This window comes from Heteronotia binoei, chromosome 16 (assembly GCF_032191835.1).
Source record: "Heteronotia binoei isolate CCM8104 ecotype False Entrance Well chromosome 16, APGP_CSIRO_Hbin_v1, whole genome shotgun sequence".
Taxonomy (NCBI): domain Eukaryota; kingdom Metazoa; phylum Chordata; class Lepidosauria; order Squamata; family Gekkonidae; genus Heteronotia; species Heteronotia binoei.
The window spans coordinates 33,688,383-33,707,419 of NC_083238.1; the positions used below are offsets into that span (position 1 = coordinate 33,688,383).

Here is a 19,037-nt window from a genome sequence, read left to right on the forward strand (position 1 = left end):
CTCACAGGATCAAATGATCCAGGGTCAATGGGAGCCCCACGAATCGAAACGGAGTATCAACTTCCTGGAACTCAGAGCGATTCGATTGGGATTACAGGGCTTGCAAGCTGTCCTGATCGGTTGCCATGTCCTGGTGAAAACAGACAATTCAACAGCCAAAGCGTATGTGAATCGGCAGGGGGGTACCAAGGTGAAATCTCTCCATGCCGAGGCAAAATTCTTTTCGAATGGGCGGAGAACAATCTCCTATCAATCAAGGCAGTACATGTTCCTGGAAAGGACAATCTTTTGGCGGACTGGCTCAGCAGACGCTGGCTGGATCAGACGGAATGGATGTTGCACAGAGACACCTTCCGTCTGATAGTGGACAGGTACGGTCCGGTGACGGTGGACTTGTTTGCCACGGCAGAAAATCATCAGGTGGACAGGCTCTTTGCCAAACACAGAGACAAAAGAGCAGAAAACACCGATGCTCTCAGCGCCGAGTGGCCAGTGGGACTTCTGTATGCCTTCCCGCCCCTTCCTCTTTTACCCAGGGTGATTCGGAGGGTGGTAGAATTACGGGCGGAGATGGTACTAGTGGCTCCCTTCTGGCCGAGGCGGTCGTGGTTCCAGGAGCTTCTGAGGTTGTCGGTTCAGCCTCTTTGGCATCTGCCGAGGAGGGACGACCTTCTGTCTCAGGGCGGCATTTTTCACCCTCAACCAGACCTGTTACAGTTAACAGTCTGGAGGTTGAGCGGTTGCAGCTCGAGGATCTAGGTTACAACAAGAGGGTGGTGGACACTATGTTGGCATCACGCAAATGTTCCACGAATAGGGTATATAATACCACCTGGAAGGTCTTTTATTTATGGTCGACCCAACGAGGGTGGGACCCGATGTCGGTTAAGGTTAAAGGTGTCCTCGGATTTTTGCAGGAAGGGGCAAACAAGGGGCTTTCCACCAGCACGCTGCGAAGGCAGGTGGCTGCTATATCGGCTATACAAGGGGTGCGGGGACGTAAGACCCTGTCAACGCATCCGCATGTCAAAAGGTTTCTGAGGGGTGTTTCTCTTCTTAAACCTCCTCAGGTACACAGATTTCCCTCATGGAGGTTGAATGTAGTCCTACAGGCCTTGTGTGGGCGTCCTTTTGAACCTCTGGCTTCCTGCGGGATCAAGGAGTTAACCCTTAAAACGCTTTTTTAGTAGGCATCACCACAGCACGAAGAGTGTCTGAGTTAAGGGCATTGTCGGTTGACAAGGAGCTTTGCGTTTTCCATAATGAGAAGGTGGTTCTGAGACCAGATCCATCCTTTATTCCTAAAGTCAATTCCGTTTTTCATAGGTCACAGGAACTGGTTCTTCCAATTTTCTGCCCCAATCCTCAGTCCTCTAAGGAAAGGGAGTTACACTGCCTAGACGTTAGGAGGGCGCTTAGTTTTTATATTGAGCGCACCAAAGGGTGGAGAAAGTCTGATTCCCTGTTTGTTTCGTTCAGTAAAAAATCACAGGGACAGCAGGTTTCCACTTCTTCCCTTAGCAGATGGCTACGGGAATGTATTGATCTGGCCTACAAGGCCCAAGGTCAGACCCCTCCAGATGGGATCATGGCTCATTCTTTGAGGGGTGCTGCAACATCGGCTGTGTATCGGTCTTTCCCATCATTAGAAGCTGTGTGTAAGGCAGCAACTTGGAGATCGGTACATACCTTTACCAGACACTATAAGGTGGATAAATGGGCTTCAGCGGAGGCGGCCTTTGGGAGGCGTGTGCTGCAGCATGCACTCTAAACAGGGAAGCCGGTCCCGCCCGGGGATGTTCAGCTTTGTTACGTCCCAGTAGTCGGACCGACCCACTGTCCAGACCACCGGAGAACGGAAGATTGGTCACTTACCGTGAAGCTTCCTTCTCGGTGGACTGGCAGTGGGTCGGTCCGGCCCGCCCGTCAGAGGTTGAGCGGCTTCCTGGGTTTTGGAGGTGGATCTTGGAGCCTCATCTGTTCCTCTCCTGAGCGGTGTTGTTTTTCTGTATTGGCAACGTTTTGCTTCAATCTCCTATTTTAGGGGTGTTGAAGTGTAATAAACGGTTTTCCTCGTTCATCTGCCTCTGTATGTGAATGGGGAGGTTGTGGAACTTTTTTATTCCTAGGGGGATGCGGCTTGGATACACCTGGCGGGAGCTGGGAGGTATAGGCCACTCCCCCCCTTCGGATCATTTAGAAGACCCGACCCTGTGAAGAGGAGGAGGAGCCTATACCCAGTAGTCGGACCGACCCACTGCCAGTCCACCGAGAAGGAAGCTTCACGGTAAGTGACCAATCTTCCGTTTTCTTATATGTCCACTGTCCCAAAACAGGATGTCCTGGATATATTTGCAAGCAAATAAAACAGCTGATGACAACATTTTTATTAAAACCACTTGAAGAAGAATTTTGATTTGCCACTTCAAACAGTACAGAGTCTCCCTGGTTTCACAGCATCTTGCGGCCCAGATTTAAAGTTAGCCATGGCTTGCATTTTTTAAAAAAGCTTGTAGTTCAATAATATGTTTAACAGAAAAAAATAAAAAGCAAACATGAAGCAGCTTAAATTTTCCCAGATGTTCAAAACTTGACTCATGCTTGTTCAAGATTCCTGTAAATAAGCATATTTCCCCCCCTCAAGCACAATCATTTAGGAGATTTCCATTCTAGACTTTTTCTACTTTTTCATATATATATTTCATATATATACTTTTTCATATATATATATATATATATATACACACACACACACACACATACCCCAAGCTGCTGCCAAACAACTCAGGTCAGCAGCACACAGCCACCATGTTAACGTAGGTCAGACAGAAATAGGCCAACTAGACCAAGATCACAACAAGCTGTACTGTTTTGAGAGCAGGGCAGGTGCATGGGAGTAGGGGTCAAGTAGGCGGGTACCTCGGGTGCCACTTGGCTTAGGGGCGCCATGAGGCGCCCCTCTCCCCGCACCTGTCACCTCCCCGTGCCCACTGCCTCCTCCCTGTGCCTGTTGCAGCCCACCTCCTTCCCGCACCCACTTCCCTGCACCCGAAGACGCTTCCCATGACTCGCTCATGCTGGGCCACCCCTGCTTCAAAGGGAGCCAACTGGCTCCCTTTGAAGCAGGGGAGTGCTGGGCTGAGAGCTCATGTGTAACACGTGCAACCTGATGCTGTCACTTCCGGTGACATCACCGGGTCGCACACGCTTTATGTGCGGGGAAAGAGACTAAGGGTGGGTGGGGGGAACAGGCCTCGGCCTAGGGGTGCCAGAACCCCTAGCGCTGGGCCTGTATGTAAGGACTGGAACCTCAATCTCTCCAGTTCTGCTTCAACACTCCAAGAATATACCACAGTCATAACACTTTCGCAGGGGCTGCAAAACAGAGCTCTTTCGTCAAGCCTTCAGTTGAGGCAGCAGATGTCACCTTCTGTTAGGCCTCACCCCCCTTCCCACAGTGATCCTGGGATCTGATGGACCTCTGGATCTGATTGGTCATGACTGTTGAGGCACTATTTTTAATTTTGTATTTTAGCTATTTTTAACTGTAAATGTTAATGTTATTTTAATGTTTAACTCTCTGATTGAACCCACCCTGAACCTGTTTTGTGGGAAGGGCAGGATGTATAAATCAAACAAATAAATAACAACACTTGCTGCTGTTGAGGTGGAGGAATAAATGATGGTGGGAGGGGTTGATTTGGGGAGACAGACCAGAAAACATGGTGTTTATCACCTAAATAGTTTCAGAGGGTAGCCATTTTGGTCTGCATCAGATCAGCTACAGTAGCCCTTAGAGACCAGCAAGATTCAAAGCCCTCAAGGATCTACTGGACTCAAATCTAGCTGATCACCTACCTAGAACCAGTCTCATCTGTGGTGATGTAGGCAGAGAGGTCCACTGGAATAGTACTTGGACTGTGCACTGATATTGTTTATGGACATTATTCATTTAATCTTATGGACAGTGCCTATTTGTCAGCCACATTTATTTTCTTTATTATAACACACCAAAGGCTGGATACAGAAATTGTTGTCATAACTGTTCCTTATTGATATAGTATTATTGTGCTACACAGTTTTCCATTGTTTACTAATAATTTCAAACTGTGGTTCTTATTTGGTTTTGCTAGATTTATAGGGTTGCCAGGCTGTTGGCAAGGGGATATGATGCCATAGAGTTTTTTACCCAAATACTAGAGTGTCTCTGAATGACGTACCCAGTGTGATGATGTCACTTCTGGGTGATATCATCACACTGGGCATGTTGGGTACTGATGGAGCTCTTAAGGCGCAGGGCTCCCCTAGCCAACCAGTTCTGTGCCGGTGGGTTGGAGGCCCCGAGATCATGGGAACCCTTACCCCCAGCAGGAGGCTGGGAACTCTAAAGATTTAAAATTAAAAGTTGGAACTTACCACACTCAGTGTCGGAGGAGGAGGTGGAGCTGGAGGAGGAGGAACAGGCATGGTCTAAATTTGAAACTCTCTTCTGCAGCAGTGAAACCTGTTGAGGAACACCACCACACATGTAATTTTCCAAAAATTCAAGCTTCAGGCTTGCTTACTATAGCTTTGCAAGCATGAATTAGCATTACGACAGAACAAAATGAAATAATGATCTACGTGCTAACTAGTATTGATGGGTAAGGATGCCAGTCTCCAGGTGGGAACTGAGGACGCTTCAGAATTTCAGCTCATCTCTAGACTACAGAGATCAGTTCCCTTGAAGAAAATGGATGTTTTGGAGGGTGAACTCCATGGCACTGTACTCCACTGAAGTCTCTTCCCACCCCAGGCTCTACCCCCAAATATCCAGGATTTTCCCAACCTGGAGCTGGCAACCCAACCCCTGAACCCCTACTGGTAGGCTGGGGGAACCAGGTAACCCTAATGGCTGGGCAGTTCTTTAAGAGTGACAAAATTAGTAAAGCAGGGAAGAAATTCAGTCAAACACAACAATGTTTTTGTGCTAATTTAGCTGCGAGGCATTTGGGGGAGAAATTCTTCCTCCAAATCCATGTTAGGGTTGCTTCAAATTTACCTCATATCTTGGAACTACGTCACTGTGGTGTTTCAGCTGGTTCTAATACAAAGGCCTCCCTCCCTTCTGTAAATAAGATATGAAGGTAATTTGATACACATTACCAGGTTTATTCTCTGAACACTGACAATACTTCATCAATGCACTACTATTTCATACTAAGAGCTGAATCCAGACTGCATTTTCCAAAGGCAGAGAGCTAGTTTGGTGTAGTGGTCAAGTGCATGGACTCTTATCTGGGAGAACTGGGTTTGATTCCCCACTCCTCCACTTGCAGCTGCTGGAATGGCCTTGGGTCAGTCATAGCCATAGCTCTCACAGAGGCTGTCTCACAAGGGCAGCTGCTGTGAGAGCTCTCTTAGCCCCACCCACCTCACAGGGTGTCTGTTGTGGGGGGAGAAGATATAGGAGATTGTAAGCCACTCTGAGTCTCTGATTCAGAGAGAAGGGTGGGGTATAAATCTGCAGTCTTCTTCTTTCTCAGCCCCACTTACCTCACAGGGTGTTTGTTGTGGGGAGGGGATGGGAAAGGAGATTGTAAGCCACTCTGAGGCCCTGTTCACACAGTGTGTTGAATCCGTGTTAAACTGACCCGGTTCTGTTCTGATTATCTTTGTTCCGGATATTATTGATCAGACTGCCATACTGCAATTCGAATCACTCCATGGTGAAACCGTCTTCTGCCGTCCACATGACGGCACCATGCAGTTCTTTTTTCCTCCACTTTTATGCTCATGCATGCATTATGCGCACATGTGCGCATGTTAAAACATTATGTGGTTATGCAGTTATGCGCATATTGCTAAGTAGTAAAAAAAAAAAAATGGCAGCCGTAAACCGGATGTCTGAGGCTCCTTTTGTTCTGGGACAGCCTTCAGACATCCAGAAGTTGGTCGAGAACTATATAGACGGGGAAGCTATGAGGTGAAACTGGAGAACTAAAAAAACACCGCAAAGGAGCAGGTAACAAAATAGTCAAGGGTTCAGAGAAGGATGGGGGGGGGGCTACTACAAGGTAATACCAGGAGGCAGATGTTGCTGTCTGATCAGCCACTTTTAATCCGGTATGAAACAGCAGCGACAACTGATTATACTGTGCGTCTGAACAGCCCCTGAGACTCCTTTGTCTAGCAAAGGGTGGGGTATAAATCCAATATCATCTTCTTCTCCCTCCCCCATTTGACCGCAGTTCACCAATCTCCACCAAATGGTGTTCCTTGGTTGGGGGGGAACAGGGGACCCTGAGGAATGACACACAGGGGGTTTTGCAGCAGGAAAAGTCCACTGGTGGAAAATGCCCATTTAGTCTGCAGCCAACCCTAAATCTTGATGTCATCTTGCTTTAGCAGATTTGCTATAAAATTGTTATCTACAAACAGACTACATTGTTGTCTGCAGAAAGCTGAGGGTTACTGAAAGACGTGGAGGCAAGTCAACACTTGCATTACAATGGGGAAATATGATTTTAGGTTTAGGCGACCAGTCTCTCCCACTCCTCCTATTACAGCAGTAAAACTCTGAAGTTCAATAACAACAGAATTAGAACAATTACCATTTAGTCAAATATTATCTCTTAATGTATGGAACATTCTAGAGTTGAATCTTTCTGACATTTATCAGATATAGCATTTCCAGTCACCATTCTACCCTGAAGGATTAAAATCTGTAGTACATTTAGTAGAATTTGTTCAACTTCCTGTTAAAAAATGGTCAACAGGAAAAATTTCTTCTCACTGCAAACCACAACCATCCTGTTCAAAAGAGTTTTTTCCTCCCACAGCTGCAATGGTCTGTGGAGTTAGTATGTCACACATACAAACACAGAGCAAAAGCCCTTGACTACAAAAATCCTGAGTGGTATAAATTTGTTTCACCGGAGTGGTAACATACAGGTTAAAAATCAGATTCAGATCAGATTCAGATTTATTATTACGGTACATAACCAATAAAAACACTTTAAGAAGTCAATCTATTCAAATCTGAAGTACTCAAACATTTAGGCATGGCTGTTACAGTAGAATAAAAATATTAGAAAATGGGAGCTTTGCAAAATTATAAAATATACAAAAGGATAAAAACAGTCAACTTCAAAGTCCCTCCTTTACAAAATCATCACGAATTCTCCTGGCAGCCGCCAGAAATCTGGCACAATCAATCAGGTTAAAAATTGTTTTGTGTTTCCTGCCCCTTTTGAAGGAGGAGAAGGAAGAGGTTTGGTTTTATACCATGCCCTTCACTACCCAAAGGAGTCTCAGAGTGGCTTACAATCTCCTTCCCTTCTCCCCACAAAAGACACCCTGAGGTAAGTGGGGCTGAGAGAGATCTGAGAAACTGTGACTGATCCAAGGTCACCCAGCAGGCTTCATGTGGAAATCAAAGCCAGTTTTCCAGATTATATTTCACCACTCTTAATCACTACACCAAACTGGCTCTCCAGGCCTAGCTACTGTTAAGTCAGTGTGCAACATTTGTTTTTCCTTGGCAATGACAAAGCACCTCTGAACACCTCTTGCTTTGAAGAATCCTTCAGGGTCGCCACAAATCTGCTGCGACTTGACAGCATTTTCCACCACCAATTTAGTGGAATAAAAATGGTCTCTTTGAGGGGGAAGGATAACAGTCCTTCTATTGCCAGTTATGAGGCCTGGTTTACCCACTCACCCCATCCAACATGGTAACTTCTAAAGAACAAATGCAAGAGAACCAAATGTGGCTTTCCTGCTGAATTGTCTCTCCTGGCCTCAAGATATTATATATATATTTTCATCATATATATGATGAAGGTCTGCCTCATTTATGGCTTTAATAATTTAGGATGTCAGCCATTTCAAAACAGGAGCAGCCTCCATAGTTAAATTATTAAGGTGCTCATAAATCTCCTTGTATCAGCCCTATACGACACTGTGGGAATAAGCAACTTGCACCTAATCAGCCATTTTAAAACAGCCATTCTAGAGACAATCAACTGTAGATGGTACGTGGAAGTCAGAAGCAGAAAGCTCACTGGGGTTACTCATTTCCTGCGTGATTAATTTTCAAGCAAAGAAAGAGGAAGGCCGAAACACGTGTAAGATTAACACCCCACTCCCCATGAAGCTAATAGAACTTCAGGGAAAATATTAAGTCAATAATTTAAGGGGTGAACCTTCCTGCCCACTATTTTCAATCTCCATCATGAAAGAAGTTGAAAACAACTTAATAGGGGCAAGTTAGCAATGCAACACATACACATGAAAGAGAGAATCAAAAATACTGAACTTCATCAAACTCAGGAATTTTAGTAACACAAGAGAAGTAATAAAGAAAATTCCAAACAGAGAAGAGAATTTAGCAAGTTTTTTTTTAAAGTGGGGAAGCTGGTAAAGTTCAATCACCACTCAGAGAGGGACTCCTCTTCAGGAAAAAATAGAAAGATGCATTCCCCATCTCCACTACGGCTGAATCACAAATAGACCTTGGAGAGAATAAAGCACAACAGCACAACCATGACTGCCGTCACCAATCCCACAAAAGTGCATATATTTCCTTCTCAGCATGACATATCTCCCATCTACATTCAGTAGGAGACATATCATACAATTATTTTAAAAAAGAAAAATATATATGTCTGGGATGCACTTTGCAGGTTTCACATGGCTAGTCCCTGAGGAACAAAGTGAAATGCGCACCCTAAATGATCCCTGCATCAATAAGATCTCTTGGTATGATGGCTCAGATGACATATGTTAAAAAAGTAAGGCCTGATATTGAGAAGACTAAGAGGACAACTCAGTGAACACCACATCCTAGGGCTGCCAAGCTCCTGCTGGGGGCGAGAGATCCCCCGGTTTGGGGGGCCCCAGCTCACCACCATGGAGCAGGCCACAGGGGGGATCCTCACCCCCAAAGGGCCCCATTGTCACATGATGTGCCCTGTGCAATAATGTCACCCAAAAGTGATGTCACCATGCTGGGCATGTCATGCCAGGGATGCTCTAGGATTTGTGATAAAACTCTATGGTACTGTAGAGTTTACCACAAATCCTAGCGTGTGCCTGGCACGATGACGTCACTTCAGGGTGCCATCATCGCATCACACATGCTTTGAGCATGCAAGAGTAGTCCCCCGCTGCAGCGGCGAAGGAACTTGGCAACCCTACCACATCCTCCTTTACTTTTCCCTTTGTCTCTGGAATATCTTCAGTGGTTTATACTGAGAATTCAAACACAAGATTCATAGGTACTGCTCTCCTAGCACATCGCCTTCTATAGGGAACGAGTACCTATCATCTGAAGAAGGCCACTGGCCAGGTGATAAACCCGCCCATAATCATAAGCCTACAGAAGACCAAGACAGCGCTAAATAACACTTTTTTCATGCATCTCACAGAGCACCTAGAAATGTCCTGGGGGGGAAAGTACCTTTTTCTTTAGAATATGCTTGCACAGCTAGAGGAATGGCAAAGACTGAAGGGTCCCACACAATTGGATGTTTATTGATTAGAAGAGCTAGAATAGCATCTCTGATGCCTAAGATCACAGCTCTCCCAGTATATCCTAAGGCCAAGCTTATACATAATGTGGCCTAGTGGAGGCCCCTGTAAAAAGCTTCCACAGGGTAAGCATGCTGCGTGAAAACATGCTTTAAGTATAATCATAAGTTACCTGAGTCATGTGCAAGCAAACAACTTTCCACACAGGATGACCACCATCTTGAATAAGGCAAAACCAACCTTCACAGGTTAGCTACAACATCAGTTCCATTTTGTTGCCTCTTGTGTGACTTAAATATGGCTATATATTTCTGGACTTTTTCCAATGCTAAGATATCTTTTTTGACGTGTGGTGGTTTCCACACCTCAGAAAGATATTATAGCACTTTTGGTAACGTCAGAGGTGTGGCCTAGTATGCAAATGATGGTGATGTTAGGGGTGTGGCCTTGCATACTAATGAGTTCCTGCTGGGCTTTTTCTACAAAAAAAAGCCCTGAATAGCATCAAGTGATTAGCTACATGTTCAGCTTATCTCCTAGTTTTATATTATTTTAGAGCAAGCCAAACATGTGGCTCTTTCACACACATTGTGTGGCTCTTGAAGCCTCTCCTGCCCTGTCAGCTGGGTTGGGGAAGCCATTGATCTCTTTAAATCATTTCTCCAAGCCAAGCCAGCTGGTGGCTTATAGAATGCTTTCAAAGTTAAAGTTGCCTTCTTTCCACCTCTCCCTCCTCTTTTGTATTAATTTCCTTCCTTCCTTCCAACTTCTGATGCTCCTGTCTTGCGTCTCTCTAACATCTGATATTTATTCTGTGTGGCTCTTACATTAAGCAAGTTTGGCCACCCTGTTTTAGAGTGAAGCCCAGAGAAAGCGGGAGGTGGGGGAGAGAAAGTTGCATGACTGAATGCTCCTTCACCATTGTACACACAAAAACACCATCAGTAAGCATTACAACAAATTCTTCTTTAGCTTTCTCTTGAATATTGTAGCCCCCAAGTACACAACTTAAATGGGTCACAATCAAGCTTGACTGGAACTAAGCAGGTCTTATTGTAAAAAGTATAAGATCACAAGGCGGCACCCCTTGACATCATCAGGCCCTGCCCCATGGATTTCAGGGTCTGGGCTATTAGGGATTTGGCAAACAAGCAAACAAGACAAAGATCACCATTTCGTTCTGCAGATAAACTGTAAATTGTAGACTCAAGCAGCCTCTACTTGTCTTACGGTTGTGTAGGGAAGAGCCAGGATATTTAACCTTCAACTTCCTCTCAGTTTCAGTTATTGAAAACCTGATCCCCCACTTTGTCACTGGAGCGGAAATGCCTTGGGCATTCTCAGTGCTCAGCAGCCTGGCTGAGATTTGCACCTGGTCTCTTGTGGCACCCCCCACCCCACTTGACATTGCTAAACTCCTCAGAGCTGCAGCCAATCAGGGCCATGGATTCCAGTAATGCCTGATCAGTAGACTGGTAGATGGGACTATGAGCTGCACCATGGATGGCCTGCATGCTGCCCCTAGGCCACATATTGTGTGCCCCCTGCTCTAGTCTATGTATATGTGCAGGCAGGTTTTTTTCCTCCCATTAATTTATTTGTACCATCCCTACCTGGCTGTGGGGGGGTACCCAAAGTGGCTTACATTGTTATCTTCTCTTCTATTTTATCCTCTCAGCAACCCTGTGAGTTAAGTCAGGCGGAGTGTGTGTGACTGGCCCAAGGTCACCCAGTAAGCTTCCATGGCACAGGTGAAGAATCAAACCCAGGTCTCCCAGATATTAGTCCAATGCTTTTAACTACACCACACTAGCTCTCAAATTAAAAAAAGTCATGGGATCCTCCCTCCCATCTTCTCAAGGTCGCTATTCACAGGAATGCTGCACCATATGCTTTCCCAAAACATGGAGAAACATTTTTTTTCACATGTATAACCTCACTGCATGAACCCACGAGTTATGCTATCAATTTTTGCAACAGGACATATGAGTATGATGCCTTCTCCAACAAAAGGATAAAAAGACACCCAAATAACAAATCAGGCAAGGGTTACAGATGGTAGAAAGTAAAAGATGAAAAAGAAGGCGGTTCAGATGAGTAGAGGGATAGCAGAAAGGGGAATTACAAATGTCATGTCAATATCCAGGTAAGTGATTTTCCAGACCTACTCAGATGGAAGAGACACATTGCTCTTTAATCATATTTCCATCCAACATGCTGATGACTGAATCTAAACTTTAAAAAATTTGTTCTAGGGGCAAAAGTATTGGGCTAGACACTGACAACCATGGCCATGGCAAAGAGACAATTTACATTGTTGTACACGGAGATTAAAAATTTAACTTAAATTTATTTATTGTGATTATGGATTAGCCAAGATTGTCATCAGAGAGATGAAAAATAATGGCAGGTCAAGGGGGAAAGGAGCTGTCTGTAAAGCAGTCCTGGCAAAGTCAGCTTCTATTAGATGACAGCAGTTAAAGAAAAGAATTTGAAAAAGCAGCAGTGAGGAGAATTGACAAGTCTTTGGGTACCCAGGAAATTTCTATCATGATTTCTCTACCATATTATTTGAGCTGATCTGGCAAAGGGATTCTATATACACCATCATGGGCACCAACGTTTAAAAAAAGCAGAATATTTTGCTACCTTAAAGGCTCCAGTCATCCAGTCAGTCCTGAATAGTCCTGGCACAACAGGACAAATACACCAGAGACTGTGATGATAATTAAGGCCTGCGACAAAATTCTTCCATGGGGATAGGATCGTTATAGCTATCCACAAGGTATCAGAAGAACAGAATCCCAGGTTTCTCCATCTTTGATTACAAACATTCATTATTTTAAATAAAAGTATATATATTTAGTGACACTTTCTTTAAAAATGGCTGACATATGAACACATGAAGTTGCCTTATGCCAAGAATGACCACTGAGTCAGTAAATCCAATGTAGTTTTGGCTGATGGGTAGTGTCACTACTTGCCGAAGGTGCTGTTAACCAGAGACTGGCCCTGGGGCCTTCTACATGCACGGCATGTGCTTCGTCTTTGAACTATAACTCCTCCCAGATTTCTTTTAAGGCAAAGACCTGTTGCTGTTCAGAATGTGGTAACATAAGATTCACTAGCCCCCTCCAGTGCATGATGGAGCAAGACTGAACCACTCCACCAGGAGAGGATATCACACTACAAAGGGCTTTCTTAGTTTAAAAAAAAAATGGTTTCCCATTTAGACATTTTAAAATGTTGAAGGGTTTCTGCAGTGGTTCAGCAAGACTCAAAAATACAGAGTTGAGGTTTGCTCCCTTCCACTGAAAACAACTAGAGAGATGTTGTAGAGCCAGTTAAGAAACAGGTTTCAGAGAAATAGTTTATTTCAGAATATAAAGTGCACAGTGAAGAAATCACTATAATGGCAGCAACTTTGGAAAGGCTGCTTTTTTTTTAAAGGGGGGGGGGTTAAACCTGTGAGGATAAGAAGGGGATGTCTTTCCTGTCAGCGTGAGGAGAACAAGATGAAACCAACCACTGTGATTTTTAGAAGTGAATAACAACAGGAACCTACCACTGTATCTGAGGAAGTGTTCCTGCACACAAAAGCTCATGCCTTAAATAAACTTTTGTTGGTCTTAAAAGTGCCACTGGACTCAAAATTTGTTCTACTGCTTCAGAACAACATGGCTGCCCCACCTGGATCCAACAGAAGCTTTGACAAGATAGTTCGACAGGGCAAAGTCTCCCCTAGGACCGGATCTACATGTTTTTTGAGGGGGGCAAGATTAAAAAATTACGCCCCCTTGTGGGCCCATTCTATCTTATGGGTCCATAGAATAGAATGGATTCCATACCCAATTTGGTGCCCTCCCCTCTAGCGGTGCCCGGGGCAAGAGCCCCCTCTGACCTTCCCTAGATCTGGCCCTGCTCCCTGTCGGTCAGCTATTCAGAACTTGTCCATGTTAGACTTACAAATTTATGTGCAACTGCAAATAGTGTCCCACAATTAACCTATCCACTAGCTACCTGTAAATGAAAAGTAAGGTAAAGCCTAAGAACACCCACTTACAAAATGGAGCTTTCCTGTTTCCCATTCTTCCTCCCTCCTGAGGGTTGGGGGATGCCTACAAACAGTGCAGGGAGGTGCAGGTAAAGAAGGGTGCTAGTGGGAATGTGGACTTCCTCTCCCTCAAGTGGAAATACCTTCTGCTTATACAAGCAGCTGTTCAGTTTTAGTTCTGTAGAAAAAGCCCAGCAGGAACTCATTTGCATATTAGGCCACACTCCCTGATGCCAAGCCAGCCATAACTGCGTTCCTGTGTGTTCCTGCTCAAAAAAAGCCCTGGTTCTGTACGCAACACCTAAACATTCTTCTTCATGCAATACTTAGTTTGCATAAATATTTTTAAAAGCCTAGCTCTGACTTTGAACTACCAGCTTGCACAATGCCTTGACAAAGAATTATTGGATGCTAGGGATGTAAATGTGAATCCTTTGAGGAGGCAGACTTCTCTACCAAGGAGCCAAGCCTCTGGAATGCAGGAGGAGGCTGGACAAGAAACTGTTGCTGTACAATTCTTTATTATTATAACAGTTGCTCTTTATCAAGGCCTTCAGCAGTATGTTAGTGAGGTCCATGAAACAGCAGAAATTGGATTTTGGCTACGTTAAAGAATTGAGATCCCGAGCAGTACAGTGGTAAGAGCACCAGACTGGGACCTGATGAAGGGTGATCCCCTGAATGACTTTGGGCCATTCGCTTGTAGCCTAACCTACTTCACAGGATTGCTGGAAGGGCAAGGGACGAACATGTTTGCTACTTCTTGGAGGAAGGATGGGCTCAAAGCGTTTAAAGAGTTTTAAATTTTAAAATGTACATCCCATCACTAAATCACATGGCTTAGGGCCTGTCATAGTCCAGGGGTGTCAAACATGCAGCACGGGAGCCGAATCAGGCTCCCAAGCAACTGGGTCTTGTCTGCTGCCTTCTCCCTCTCTCTTGCTTCCTTCTACATCTTAACTTGCTTTACAAGGCTTGCTCAATTGCACAGGAGCTACAGAGCAAAACCTCAATTTTCTCCTTTGGTTGAGGCTCCTCCCCCTCTTGGTCCCCTAGGGAGGGAGGGAATGAGGCAGAGCTTCCTTTGCCCAGTTCCCTGGATCCCATGGAAGAAATACAAAGAAAGCACCTTTAAGACCAACCTTTAAGTGCTAATGTTTTAAGCATGTTTTAAGGGGGTTTTTTTGAAAAAAATCTTTAGTCGTGTTTGTCTGTATCCTTTAAAAAGTTTATATCTCTGTTACCTAATCTTAAATAGGTACACACATGGCCCGACCCAGCCCAACATGGCCCGGCCTGGCCCGGACTCATTTATGTCAGATCTGGCCCTCATAATAATCGAGTTCAACATCATTGTCATAGTCTGATGGGTAAACTAGAAATTTTAAACACACAGGTCACATTCAGACACTAGGGCACCCATGGGCACAAATCTGGCTTGTTGAATTGTTTGCTGGCTCATGCCCTCCTTCTCATGAGTGGGCTGTGCTTGATAGCTTCCTGGTTTGGGAATCAACTCCAGTTTGCCGCAAGATCCAAACACAGGTGCCTGAGCAAACTCGACCGTGTTTCCTCAGAAGATGAGATCAGGATGCTCACTACAGATTAATCCCAGTCAGGGCTATTTTTTGAGCAGGAATGCACCGGAAAGCAGTTCTGGCTGGCTTGGGGTCAGGGGTGTGGCCCAATATGCAAATGAGTTCCTGCTGGGCTTTCCCTACAAAAATAGCCGTGTGTGAAATAATGGTGACGTGAGGGGGTAATACGGCCTAATATGCAAATTAGTTCCTGCTGGGCTTTCTCTACCAAAGTAAATCTGATCCCAGTTCAGAATTTATTAGTGGAGAGGAAACACCTCTCACTTGTGTCATGGCAAGCTGGAACTTGGCTGAAGGCTTCCCTAAACTAAGAAGATTCCAATCACACTCTGCATAAGGGGAGAAGGGAGGGCCTATGCCACCTCTGTTCTTGCCAATTATGGCACCTGTCACAATCAAGCTGTTGGAGGAACCTCTAGAATCGCATAAAACTTTGCACACACTGTGAATGAGTATGTATACATTTATGCATGTGCACACACACATACACACACAAACAGCACGGGAGAATTTTCATGGTTTTTTTAATTTGTTGAAATAATATAGGTAAGGTTTGAATTACAAATGGCTATTGAAATACAAAAAGATGTGGGCCTCAACCCAGTTTGAAGATATGCCGGAATGGATCCCTAATACGTTTTGAGAACACGGTTGCCAACTCTGGCTTGGGAAATTCCTGGAGATTTGGGGGCTGTGCCTATGAAAGGAAGAGTTTGAGAAAGGAGTTGACCTAGAATATATGGCACACCTTTGTGTCTTCTCTGTCAAGCTGCCATTTTCTCCAGGGGAACTCTCTATAGCAGGGATGGCCAAATTGTGGCTTGGGAGCCACATGTGGCTCTTTCACACATATTGTGTGGCTTCTGAAACCCCCACCAACCTGTTGGCAGGCTCTTTAAATCACTCTCTTTAAATCACTTCTTCAAGCCAGGCTAGCTAGCAGCTTGGAGAATGCATTTAAAGTTGCTTTCTTTCCACCTCTCTCTCCCTCCTCCCATCTATTTGCCTTCCTTCCTCTCTCCCTGTCCTGCAGCTCTCAAACATCTGACATTAACATCTTGTGGCTCTCAAACATCTGACATTTATTTTATGTGGCTCTTACATTAAGCAAGTGGCTGCCCCTGCTCCATAGTCCGGAGATCGGTTGTAATTCCAGGACGTCTCTAGGCTTCACATGGAAGTTAGGAACCCTAATGAGGAATGTGCCCCTGCAAAACCCCAGCACAAATGATGTGCTTGGAGCCTACTGATGTTTAATGCAGTGCAAAATTAGCATTTGGCTGGGCTGTTAAAATACAGGCGGTGCATGCAAAGCGTAAGTAAAATAACATGAATACCTATCTGCATGCATAATTAAAACTCCTGCGGACATAGTGATGTGGGGAACATACTTAAGAGTAGACCATGCTCCTCTTGATTATCACCAGGAGGACACTTTGCTCTCCTGCAGAACTGTCTTGCTGCTAGAGCAGGTGAACTAAAACAGATCAAACAGCCTCCAGAGATACATTCAAACTGTGACTTTGTACTGGGGAGCATGTCAGACCAAAGTGCAAATGACAGCATCATGCACAGGTACAGGGTAGGTACTTTTTTCTTTCTTCAGATATCAGTTTTGCAATATGGTACAGTATAGGTACCAAGGGAGCCCTTAATTTAACTCCCCAAAATGCTATAAGAGGCCCTGTCCAACAATGCAGCACTGAAAAATTGCAAAGAGAATGCCTATACAGCTCCCTTTTGAAATAACTGTGTGTCAACGAAGAGGGTGGACTCTTTTCCCTTATGGCCTTAAGCAATAGCAGAGTTTGCACATATTGCCCTAGTCTGTGCGAGGTGACAGGGGGGTGGGGAGAGACAAGGATGAGACTGTATGCAGTGGCCCCAGATTGCAAAAGGAAAATCCACATTCTTATGTGCTTCAAATAAACATGCATTTTATCCACATCATTCAAGTGCGATGTGCGTTGCACTGGACACTATGTGAAGATGCAATGGAGTGAGTGAGAATGATGCTGTATACTGCCCTAAGCTTCTTGGAAAATATGTGGGATTTCTCTCGGCTTGGCTTCGCGAACGAAGATTTAAGAAGGGTGCAATAGTCCACGTTTGCTGCAGGCTCGCTGGTGGCTGACAAGACCAATGTGGGACAGGCAGGTCCGGCCACAGCGGCTGCAGGGAAAAGTCTGATTTGGGGTTGGTGCTGTAGCAGTGCGATTCTTCCTCAATCTCCTTTTGTCCTCAAGACCAGCTATGCGTGTGTTCTCAAAGGAAGAGACAGCCTGGTGGATGGTGTGCCTCCATGCTTTGCGATCTGAGGCTAGGTCAGACCACTGGTGATGGTTGATGTGACAGGTGCTAAGGGATTTCTTCAAGGAGTCCTTGTACCTCTTCTTTGGTGCCCCTCTATTTCGATGGCCGGTGGAGAGTTCGCCATACAGGGCAATCTTGGGAAGGCGGTGGTTTTCCATCCTAGAAATATGCCCTGCCCAGCGCAGCTGCGTCTTCAACAGCAGTGCCTCGATGCTGGTAACCTCTGCCCGCTTGAGGACTTCAGTGTTGGTCACAAAGTCACTCCAGTGGATGTTGAGGATGGTGCGAAGGCAGCGCTGATGAAAGCGCTCAAGGAGTCGCAGGTGATGACGGTATAAAACCCACGATTCGGAGCCATAGATGAGGGTTGTCATCACAACCGCTTTGTAAACATTGATCTTTGTGCCTTTTTTCAGATGCTTGTTGCTCCACACTCTTTTGTGCAGTCGGCCAAATGCACGGTTTGCCTTTGCCAGCCTGTTGTCAATCTCCTTGTCGATCTTGGCATCTGAGGAGATGATGCACCCTAGGTAGCTGAACTGCTGGACTGTCTTCAGAACTGATTCACCCACAGTGATGCAGGGAGGGTGATAATCTTCCTGGGGTGCAGGCTGGTGGAGAACTTCTGTCTTCTTCAGACTAACTTCTAGGCCGAATAGCTTGGCAGCCTCTGCAAAGCAGGACGTCATATGCTGCAGAGCTGATACCGAGTGGGAGACGAGTGCAGCATCATCAGCAAATAGTAGCTCTCGGATGAGTTTTTCCATTGTCTTGGAGTGGGCCTTTAGTCGCCTCAGGTTGAACAGGCTGCCATCGGTGCGATAGCGGATGTAGACACCATCGTCCTCATCTAGATCTACTGCGGCTCTTTGAAGCATCATGCTAAAGAAAATCGTAAAGAGAGTTGGCGCGAGAACGCAGCCTTGCTTTACACCTGTGCCTATTGGGAAGGGCTCCGAGAGGTCGTTGCAGTGTCTGACTTGGCCTCGCTGGTCTTCGTGTAGCTGGATGACCATGCTGAGGAACCTTGGGGGACATCCTAAACGTTCCAAGATTTGCCACAGGCCTTTCCTGCTAACGGTATCGAAAGCTTTGGTAAGGTCGACAAAAGTCACATACAGACCCTTGTTCTGTTCCCTGCATTTCTCTTGGAGCTGCCTGAGAACAAATACCATGTCGGTGGTGCTCCTGTTAGCTCTGAAGCCGCACTGGCTCTCTGGGAGGAGTTCTTCTGCAATGGTGGGCACCAGTCTGTTCAGGAGTATTCTGGCAAGGATTTTGCCTGCGATGGAGAGCAGGGTTATCCCCCGGTAGTTGGAGCAGTCTGACTTTTCCCCTTTGTTCTTGTATAGGGTGATGATGATTGCATCGCGAAAGTCCTGTGGTAATTTGCCTTGTTCCCAGCAGGTGGATTACTAAATTACATACATACAAGGCAGATCTCTAAATCTGGCTCTTCTCTGTATCTCCAGCTTAGCAGGATCCTCTTCTCATTTACACAGAAGCAGAACTCCTACCACATGCTGAGAACAAGCTATCTCTGGCCAAGGCCAAGACTA

The 19,037-nt window shown here is 45.4% G+C and overlaps 1 protein-coding gene across 2 annotated transcripts in view; it reads right to left on the reverse strand.

Annotated features, from left to right (window-relative positions):
• The window catches only part of WIPF1 (WAS/WASL interacting protein family member 1), an 87,973-nt gene that overhangs the window by 16,867 nt on the left and 52,069 nt on the right, over positions 1-19,037 (reverse strand). For both annotated transcript variants that reach the window (XM_060257241.1, XM_060257240.1), the window contains exon 2: positions 4,417-4,504. In XM_060257241.1, the coding sequence (XP_060113224.1) occupies positions 4,417-4,467 (51 nt within the window). In that variant the 5' untranslated portion in view covers positions 4,468-4,504. The remainder of the gene's footprint in view (positions 1-4,416; positions 4,505-19,037) is intronic.